This window comes from Penaeus japonicus, unplaced genomic scaffold (genome assembly GCF_977035675.1).
Source record: "Penaeus japonicus unplaced genomic scaffold, GWHDUDI00000001_assembly GWHDUDI00000021, whole genome shotgun sequence".
NCBI classification, from domain to species: domain Eukaryota; kingdom Metazoa; phylum Arthropoda; class Malacostraca; order Decapoda; family Penaeidae; genus Penaeus; species Penaeus japonicus.
This window is the reverse complement of record NW_028234423.1, coordinates 23,729,036-23,740,021: the sequence shown is the minus strand read 5'-3', so window position 1 is coordinate 23,740,021 and position 10,986 is coordinate 23,729,036. Positions and strand designations below refer to the sequence as shown.

The window sequence follows — 10,986 nt, the reverse complement described above, 5'->3', positions numbered from 1 at the left end:
GAGAGAGAGAGAGAGAGAGAGAGAGAGAGAGAGAGAGAGAGAGAGAGAGTTAAGGAAGGAGAGACCTTTATATGTGTGTGTGTGTGTGTGTGTGTGTGTGTGTGTGTGTGTGTGTGTGTGTGTGTGTGTGTGTGTGTGTGTGTGTATGTTTGTGTGTGTGTCCACGAACTTACGAATAATCATCTTTATATCTAGTCACAAATACATGTTCGGTACACCAATACTTACAAAGTATTTTCCCACAAGTTTGTTAATAAGCTAACGAAGATCAATATTAATAAATTATATTCATTCTTCATCAGACGGCGTCTGCATGAGTGTACATTCGCGTGCGTGAGATATCTTCCATAATTGACGAGTTCGTGATGATACCATGAGCTATAAAATCACGAATATTACGCCATTTATAGATATTTCCCTTTGCTTATTTTCGGCTCTTCAGACCGACACTTCATGTTGCATATTATATAATCTCACGAAGGTCAATAAAGAATCTATAAATATCTTCATGGGCAAGAAAGATTATCAGAAACACATAAACATTCTTATTGAAGTGATAAATCGAATACATGTATGTACGCCTTATATAATGTTTTGATATAAATCAATTAACACACGTATGAGCCATAATATATATATATATATATATATATATATATATATATATATATATATATATATATATATATATTCATGAACTTTGGCTCTGTGAGTATATGAATGTGATGAAAGAACGATCCATATATTCTGCTGATTTATGTACTGAAATATTGATTCGTGTCCTCTGTTCAATGACCCTCGTCCAGTCTATCCATGTATTCTTTGATCATTATACATGATAGCCATACTATGAGTACTTACGGAACACTGTATAGCTCCATGTTATCCCAGAAAAAGAGAGCAATATATACGACATAAAGAGTAGCCGTAAAGACATATGAATATTGCATAATTAAAGTAAGCGCGCAGCCCCTGCAGATGTCACGTGACCTGACGTCACACTGCGGGGGAGAGCCAGTTTGTTTACATGCAGCTCTCCCATCTTGGCCAGGTGAGTGTCCTCTTCACAAAACCGACTCTGGCACCTCCCACACACCACGCCGGCTGGAGGAGAGTGTGGAAAGATGTGTATTAGTGTACGCTCCGTGGGACTTTGTGCGAAATAAGCGCGAGAAGTGAAAAGGAAAAGGTGAAATGAATGTGTGAAGGTTGAGGGCTGCGGATGGGCGAGTGAGGTCGGGTTTTGCTATTTTTGCCCAGATGGTTTTTAAAAGACGAGTAGGGTTGGGTTTTTAGGGTGCACGCGGGACGGGTCGTGTCTGGTGACTGGCCGTGGACTGGAATATTTCTTTTTTGCTGTTAATGAAGAGGAATTGTCGAGCGACTAATCACGAACGGAGGTAAAAGGGCCGGAATTTGACATTTCTCCGTGTAATGTGTAGTGTAGTGTAATGTGTCGATGTGATGTGTATTGTGTGCCTTCACTGAAATTCTTACATGATAATATTTCGTGGAATGATGCAGAGGGAAAGTGACAGCAATTTTTATGGGTGACATTTTAAGTTTAAATAATCCAGTTTTGTCATTTTAAAAAAATGTCTGAAGAAGACATAGGAGTGCAAGAATAATTCATTTTACTGATTTATGGTCAAAGTTTTGTGATACAAGTAGGTATTTATCAATCTCAGTAGTTTATTGAATTTTAGTGAGTTTGAATTTTTAAAATTTACTGGTACAAATGTAGGATTGATAGCTGATGTTATTTATCTGTTATGGTTAATTTACCTTTGCTATAGAATGCAATGTTTAATTTTAGGAAGTATGTATTTTATCTAATTTCCCAGTTCCATGAAACAAGTTAAAGTCTGTCTTGTAAAGCTGTCTTAGCTGAGAGCTGTCATAATGAAAAGTTGTCAGTGCACAAATTATATATTAGTTGAACATTTGTCATTGGGAATGTGTATAGTTTATCATTTAAAACATTCAGCGTAATTTGTATTTTTAGGGAATCTTAAATCATCATTATAAGTTTCCTTCTTTATATAGGGATTTGCAATATTGCAGACCTTAAATGATAATTTCTTAACTAATGAAAAATATTAGAGTAATACATCCTAGATGATAAAAAGGAATTATTGTCTTCCAGGTAAAATAAAGATAAATTGGTTACAGACTGCACATCCTGTCAACACTTTGATAATGTTATTCAGCGTAAAATAATTGTAAGTGTTCAGAATAGAACTACATGAGAATAAAAAAAAAAAGTTTTGGTCATAAAAGCTACACAAAATAACACAAATCAGATGTGCAAAATAACCCGGAAAAAGTAAGGATAAGGCCACAATCTCATATTAAAACTTAATAATCTATACTTGCTTAGCTAAGTCTAGAAATACCATGACATCTGTATGTTATACCCTAGAAAAGGAAACCTCCAAGATGCTTATGTTTACAAGATAGAGATTTGCATTACTCCCTGTTGATTTATTGTCAAATAAGAGATTCATCCAAGTATATATCTGTATGTGTGTGTGTTTGTCTGTCTGTCTGTGTATGAGAATTCTTTTTGGCATTTACCAGAAGGAGAAGTGCGAGTCATTGGCATCACTTCATGTGATCCTCTTTTGAAAAATTACTGAGTTAAGGACAATAGGTCATGAGAAAAACAAATTTGCAAATTACATGAATTAATTGAATTTGATTGTATGACTAGTCTCATGCTATTTGTGTATCTTGTGTGGTATGTGTTTATCTCATTCAGTCATGAATTAATATGGTCAGGTCAGAATTAGTGTTAACAGTTCCTTATTTATATCTGAATAATTTCACTTTGCAAAAAGTTAAATTCTTGGAGAACACTTTTGACCCCATTCTAGTCATAAGTTAGAGAAGTTGTAAAATGTATATTGTTCTTGAGGCAATGTAGTCATTTGAATACATCACTAATTTTGGATAGTGTTTTCATGTTATAGAGAAAACTCTTGAAGATAACATCTTAAATCTTCAACCCAGGAGTTTAACCTATTAATTTTTTTTTGTTTTTGTTTTTTTCCTTTTGTGAATAGAATCTTTTGAGCAAATATTATTTTCACATTGAGAAAAAAGAGAAAAAAGGAAGCAAATTTGTGAAAATCTTAAGAAAAGCGGACAGCATCTCATATATATGGGTCAGTGGAGAGAAGCAGCAGCACGTTGCACCACAGGAATCCCACGGTGGAGCCCCAGCACAAGGCCACTTTCTCATTACTTATAACATGGTTTTTCAGAATAGTTGGGCCTCTTGGTTTACAGTTTACTACAAACATCAGTAATATGAAATAACCGTTAAGGATATTTGTTTGATGTCCATTCTTATTATGATATTTTTCCTATTTCCTTGACTTGACTATTGAAACTTTGAAGTTAGTTGAGTTGGTAAAAATTTGAAATGGACTGGTTCTAGTTGAGATTTTTTAGACTGTCATTGGATTACACTGGGAAAAATACCTATAATTAAAGTATTTGGCTTTTTTCGGTTAAGGATTATAGACTGATTTACCACTTAATACATAATTTTATGTATTTTATTGAAATAGAAAACTAAGAACTAAACACTTGAATGAAAGTTGATGGATATCAGATCACATCTACTTATTGTAACAGAAAAGAGTCATTTGCTTATAGAGAATCATTTCCAGGTGGTAGTTATTTTATATGTTTTGTTGAACATACTGCCTTGTCTCCCTCTTCCATGTTGGTCCTTCCTCCCAAGATCTATTTTCAACGAGCTCAACAAGGTGTGATTTCTGACCTTAAGGGAGGATGCAGTTATAGTTCTCCTCCCTGGGTACCCCATGCGAGCTTTCTTATCTAAACACCTGTGCACACTATTGGCTGTGATTTATCTTGATATGGAAAGGAAGGAGGAAGAAAAATTGCTTGATTGAGCCAATCTAAAGGGAGAAGTGAAGAAAGTGCTTGAAAGGACCTCCTGAGATGCCTGACCTTTCACCTTGAGTTCATAGAGTTAGTAACAGTTGTGCCTTTTGTGGCACTCCTCCACTCTGGGTGCAGTGGCTGGTGCAGTCACAGTGCTTGTATCTAGCTGGTTCTCTTGTAGAGTGTCTACTTGCTTTCACAATTGTTGTCATGTTATTTGTAGTACATGAAATGGATATTAGATATTCATGAAAATGATGATAATTGGATTTTAGCAAGTCCATTAATCCCTTGTATTTCATATTGTATCGTGAGAGAATGAGTCTTGTATGGATGTAGACAGAAAAGGAACAGCAGTAGATTAAGGGGAATATGTTGGAAAGTATGCACATATAGACACAAGTGAAATAAACAAGGTTTGATAGGTTTTCAAATACCTCTTGGAAAATTGAGATAAGCATCTTTATGTTTAGAGTTGAAGTTTAGCTTGCAATGAATGTAGAAATATGGAGTATAAATGAAGGGATTATTTGTGTAATATAACATCTTGTATGAAATGTGTGTGTAATATATTGCACATTATAAGTGAAGTCATGCCAAATCTAGAGTATGCTATTGATTTGTGCACATTAGATAGAAATGTAGTAGAGGGCCACCTGTGAAAAATTGTTTCTGAATATCAGTATTGATGAGGCAATAGATAATTTAGATTGATGGATTCCATTCGTAGAGTACTTTGTCCTCAAACTCATTATATCTTGAGGAAAAGTTGCAATTTTTATTCTGCCTGACGTTTACATTCAATTTGTATGTTGCAGACTATATTTATGTTACTTGTGCTCTTTGTTAAGTCTCTCTATCCATGATTATCATTATCATAATCCTGATATTTGTTGAGGTTAGCATCCCTTTTTACATGATTTTTACCCTGTTGGGGAGAGACCTGTCTGAAAATTTTTGAATCTTGTGTGCTCTCTGACTTGCTGACTCATCACAATTTTCCCAAATGGACTTATTACTTCTCATAGAAAGCTGAATTTGAGCCGTTTTGAAAGGGAAAGGATTGAACTTTATCATGAGGATATTAAGAAAATCTGATGCACAATAATGAAATATAAAACAATATAAAACAAGTTGAAGGTAGGTGACAGTGCCTTCAGATGACAGCTAAAACTATATATAATAAGTGTATGGGTTTCAGACTTTTTTTTCCATGGTGACTGAAGTTGTCAAAACCAAAAGGGTAAACGGAAACTGTAACAAAAAGTATCCAGAAAGTTGGAGTTGATAATTACTGTGGATCTTAAATAGATTGTTATTGTGCTCTTTATTATGTTTTTATAATATTTTTTGTTTTGTTTTGTTTTGTTTTTATTTGGAGATGGTTGTTATTCTTTATTTTTGTTTTTGAATTGATTGGCCTACACATTCTTTAATTATTTATATATCTATTTCATACATTTAAATACATGTAAGGTGATATTGAGATTTTTTTTTGCTTTAGTCCATACTGTAAATCAGTCCCTTTGCTGTCCACCTAAAAAGTATATCTGGTTCCCACATGTTGAATGTAGATAGATAATTAGCTCATGTAGAAAAAGCATTATTGTTATTTACTTTACTCTCTTTTACTCTCCACCAAAAAACTGTTTCTCTTTCTGATGTCACAAATGTATCTAGAAAATGAGATCTTTCTAATTCGATCTTACAGGAAGATTAATGTTGCTCTCCCCATTTTCCCTCTCTTCTACAGGGTCTCCACCTAGGAATGCCCTTCATAGATAATAGATGAGAAAACCTCACTCTCCCAGCTGACCCTTCATCGCCTTGGAGCTGTGGACGTGCCAAGGACGATGAACTCCCAGAAGGAACACCCTACCTAGTCACTCCCCGACCCTTTCTCTCCCTCCGGATAAAGCTCATCGACCTTGAAAACGCTCTCCCTTTACCCCCGCCCACCCCACACTCTCTACACTGGATCGTCGTCTCGAAACCGAATCATTCCCAGCCCAGTAACCTCAAGTGTCTGGACCAAGCATCGAGGAAAAACGCCTCACGCTCGTTGGGTTGCTCTCGCTACTCCCATTTCTTATTGTTCACTTGTTTTTTTGTTTTTTTTTTGCGTTTTTTTATTCCCTTTCCTCCTCTTTTTTATTGCAATTGGGTGTAGTGTTCTTGCCAAAAGTTCTACTGTCGTTTCCTACCTCCCTGCAGTCTTATTGTTGAGCATTCCTTGATGTGTGTTTGGTTGTTTTATGGTTTGTAGAAAAAAAAGAAATTCATAGTTTTATGGATCTAGTCAACTTTGTCTTCTATAAGTTCTTTATAGATGTTTTATTTTTATAATTTTATTTAGATGTTATGGTCACTTTAGAATATCCTTGTGTTATACATGATGGAAAAGTTACCCAAAGTTCCCTCACGGTCCAACTCTCCCGTCAAGAGTGGCCGCAAGGGGGACCACAAAGTGCAGTTTTCTGACCAGTCTGACCTCCGACTCAGAGGCCAGAAAGTTTGCGGTAAGCCCCCCGAAGTCCCTCGGGCCCCACCATACAGCCGGAGTAGCAGTAGGCTGAGTGGAAGTAGCAGTATAAGTAGCAGCAGTAGCTGCTCCAGTAATAGTAGGCTTAGTAGTGGTGGTGGTAGTAGTTCAGCCTTGGATCGGCCCCTTAGTCGGGGTGGGGACTCCACGAAATGGACATCCTCTCTGGACCGAAAGCGCTCAGGTTCACTGAGAAGCAAGACCTCTGAACGTCAACCAAAAAGTGACATTAATAGGAGCCACTCGTTAGACCGTAGAAGAGCTGAAAGCTCCCGGCGGGAGAGTGCAAGCCCGAGTCACTCCAGCACAGAAAGAAAGAGGAGGGACTGTGAAGGCAAAGATAGCCAGAACAAGGAGAAGAAACCCAAGACAAAGACCACAGGGATCTCTCACAGCAGGAGCTACTCGGGGGAACGTCCCAGGCTTCCCAACAGACAAAAGTTAACCCCGCCCACCTTGAGTCAGAATTGGAAGAATGAAAAGAAAGAAAATCTAATAGAGCAAAAAGTAAGTCTTCGTGATGATGACAAAACCACCAGCAAATCCTTGGTAAACATCCCCATGGAGTGGGCCGAGCGCATGAAACGCTCGGCTTCACGGAGCCCTCAGAGGAGCCTCAACATGGGAGACAGACAAGTTAAAGAAGACAAGGAAATTGAGAAGAAAGAGAAGATGAAAGAACACAAGACATCAGATAAGAAGGAAAGAGGAAGATCACTGAAGAGGGAGAATAGAAGCAGCAAATCAAGCACAAAGCATAAACAGTAAGTAGGTTTTAAATTTTTTCTCCATTATTATTAATCTAGAAGAAAGAGACTGTAAAAACTGAGCGACAGATAAAAGTCTTCTATAGCAATTTTTTTTTTTTTTTTTTTTTTTTTTTTTTTTTGTGCCCTAAGTTCATCATTTGCTTGGAAGTTCAGACCTTTATACCAGGAAGCATTAAGGATCCTTCTTCAGATTGAATTGAGAGGTTAAATTTGTATCTGATGTAAGAAAATATATTTAACATTTCAGCTTTTATTCTGTATGTTATTTAGAAAGAAAATTTATTAGCTTACATTAGAAATGACATAATGGTTTTAATAGGTGCACATGGAACATTCAACCTGTAACCATTACAGTGATGATGTAATATCAATTGACGGGGATGTGATGTGGATGGGCAGTGGTAATAGGAAGACTGGCTATTTGCTGTTCAACTATGCCAACCTAGAAGATCCTCCCAAAGATGTCACTGCCAAGAAGTACACAATGTCCTACAAATTTTCACAGGTGATGCTTGGTTTTGTGGTTGTAGATCTTATATGTTTTAATCATATTTGGGTTTTGTTCAGGCACTCCATAAAGTCAGCAAACTCTTTCAGTAAACTTAAACTCTTTCAAATGTGGCTTTGCAATGGGATAGTATTACTGAATTATGACTATAACTTGAATTCCAAAGTGAAGTTAGTGCCTTCGTGGATTAATGTTTGAGATTTGTATAATTTAGAGCAAATGGAGACAAAACCTGTGATGTCACTACTTCATGAAACAATTAATCTCTGAAACAAAAAATACTATACTTTATAATGGATTTGAAATGGAATACAAATTTCCATTTCTTCAATTTAGGACATTGTAGACCAGTACAAAGACTAAGAGAACTGCTTGATGGGGAAGGTGTCATTATAACTCTCTTCCTCTTGCAGGCGGATTCCAAACTTATTCGATTGATACTGGATGCACACGGATTTACCGAGGTGGATAGCAACTGCACCTTCTTTAATCTGTACTGGGGAAATGCCCACTTCAACCCCAATGAGATCAGGCAGCTGCAGGACTGGCAGAAAGTTAATCATTTTCCAAGGTCTGTTTAAGATGCTTATTTTTTATTTTTCTGAAATATATCACTTAGATCCATATGAGGATAATCATAGCTTTGTATGTTGTTAATGATAATGTAATGATTTCAAAAGTTATGATACTGATGATGAGGATGATGATAGTGATGCCCCCTGATAAAGTTATGTAAGAGGTAACCTCAGGAAAATTAGAAAAATGGTTTTTGAAGTTTTGTTATTATTGCTTATATATGTAGGGAATCAAAATCTGAATCTAAGTGAAATAGATGATATGGCACTCATGGGAATAAAAGAGAAAATGCTGATTACTTCACTGCTGTCTTTACTTTGAATCAACCCCAGAAAATGGAAATAAAATAAGATTACCAAAGAAAGAAAGAAAAAAAAGGTAGAGTAGCAAGTGTTGACCATGGTTTAGCTGGTGTTCCCACTGTTTGTCATAGCTCTGTCTGGTCTTCTTGCCAGGTGATCAGGTGTGTGGCAGCTGGTCACTACCTCAGCTTACAAATAGCCCAGGGTGCTAGGCCTGCATTTTGTGAAATATGCTATCAAGATAACCAGGTGCAGTTAAACTGCCTATTGCCTCACAAGAGTTATGTTTGGTAGTCTGTGATGTACCTGTTTTGAGACAAATTTTCTCTTCGCTTTTTTGAGTTTTTGCTTTTTCTGGGGACTCCCACCATCCCATTGGTTACTTTGTGCGTGTGCAATTCACGTCTGTGTATGCACATATGTGAGCTCTGGAGAGTGTAGCATGTAGTTGCTGTGTACATGGCCATTTTCTATACATTTTATCTAGTATCATTGTGAAATTTTGTGAACTTTGCAACATTTTATCTTGGTTATTTTAGGACATTTTGATTTCATTTATGAAAAGATGTATAAAAGGGTGCTCTACAATTTTTAAAAATATCATTTTTAGACATTTGAAAGTATGCAGTTTTGTGGGTCATCTGAAAACTTGGTTGATGGAAAGCAACAACATCATCTCAAAATCACTATGGCAAGGAATGCCACAATTATGATTAGAGAAATAGAAATAGTGGTAGGAACAATTAGGTTGATAAAAAAGCATTAAAAATTTCTATTATGGTGATGATAACTACAGTTTATCATCATCATAATTAGTATCATTGCTTTTGTTGTTATTACTTTCATAGTAATTGAAAATCATTGTATGATTAGCATCATTATTACTGTTATGATTATTTTACTGTTCTTTTTGTTATTATAATTATTGTTATTAACCTTTTTTAATATTATTATCATTATTATAGTTGTTATCTATGGTATTTTTTCCATTATTATTACTCTTTTTTTTAAGTATTATCAGGTATATAGTAATATGCTGCTGTCAGAAACATTATAAATATTATTATTATTATCACCAGCATTATGATGTACAATTCATGAAATAAATATAAAATTGGGAAATTTCCAGGTCCTCAGAACTCACAAGGAAGGACAGGCTATACATGAACATCAAGCGCATGCAGCGGCAATTTGGGGTCAAGATCTTCGACTTTATCCCAACCAGTTTCATCCTCCCCACCGAGTACCGAGACTTCTGCGACACTCACCTGCGTGAGAGGGGAACCTGGATTGTGAAACCTGTTGCGTCCTCACAAGGAAAGGGAATTTACCTGGTGAATCAGGTAAGGAGTGAATTTTGGTGGCATTGATATGTGTGTGCAATTGTTTAGCTTTTTTTTAGAGTATATGTGTTTTTGTATGTATGGGTCTATGTGTCTGTGTGTCACACTATATTTTTATTGATTTTATGTTTTATAGATGTTATCTATTATCTTTAGATATAACACATTGTCTGATTTAGTTAGATATTTTCAGTTTTTTTCTTCTTTTCATTATACCCCAGGTTGACCAAGTCCCAGCAGATGAGACTTCTCTCGTGTGCAGATATATTGAATCGCCACTGCTTGTAGATGGTTACAAGTGTGATTTGCGGCTTTATGTAGCCGTAACATCATTAGACCCTCTAGTTGTTTACTTGTATGAGGAGGGACTGGTGAGGCTTGCAACTGTCAAATATCAGCATGGCAAGAACCTTTGGAATCCTTGTATTCACCTGACAAATTACTCTGTCAACAAATTCCACTCCAATTATGTTCAGTGAGTATGGTCTTTAATTCCCTCAAATGTAATACATATGATAGATATATTTGATGGCTTTTAAATCTTTGTTCTGATGTAAAGATGAAGATTTCCAAGCACTGCAATTTCACCACACAGAAATGAAGACCCAGAGGTGGATGACCGCGGCAACAAGTGGTCCCTGAGTGCCTTTCTGCGTCACCTCAAGAGCCAGGGCATAGACACAGGGGCGGTGATGCGGTCTGTTGAAGATGTGATCATCAAGTCCCTCCTTGCGGCATCTTACCAGATGAACACTGCAACGAATATGTTTGTGCCACACTCTAGGAATTGCTTTGGTATGTTGCTGGTAACTCTCCTTACTGTTATAAGCCCTGGTTTTGAAAGTCTTTACAATTCATAAAGGTTTCTTTTAGGGATTTCACTAATTAGAGGAAGAACAAAATGTAATTACCTTAAATGCATGTGGAAATCTGTTTTCACATTTTTTGTCTCTAGTAACCTTTGATACAATTGAAAGGCAAAATGCAAAGGTTTTTTAACCCCATGACAGTCATAAAATTCTTTGAT

General features: G+C 36.3%; 1 protein-coding gene across 1 annotated transcript in view; it reads left to right on the top strand.

Moving 5' to 3' along the window:
• The first annotated feature begins 5,671 nt into the window (after positions 1–5,671).
• LOC122247614 (uncharacterized) overlaps positions 5,672–10,986 on the top strand; it is an 18,805-nt gene continuing 13,490 nt past the window's right edge. The window contains exons 1-6 of the mRNA XM_043007020.2: positions 5,672–7,224; positions 7,585–7,735; positions 8,152–8,309; positions 9,746–9,959; positions 10,181–10,434; positions 10,555–10,754. Of these exons, the coding sequence (XP_042862954.2) occupies positions 6,311–7,224; positions 7,585–7,735; positions 8,152–8,309; positions 9,746–9,959; positions 10,181–10,434; positions 10,555–10,754 (1,891 nt within the window). The 5' untranslated portion in view covers positions 5,672–6,310. The remainder of the gene's footprint in view (positions 7,225–7,584; positions 7,736–8,151; positions 8,310–9,745; positions 9,960–10,180; positions 10,435–10,554; positions 10,755–10,986) is intronic.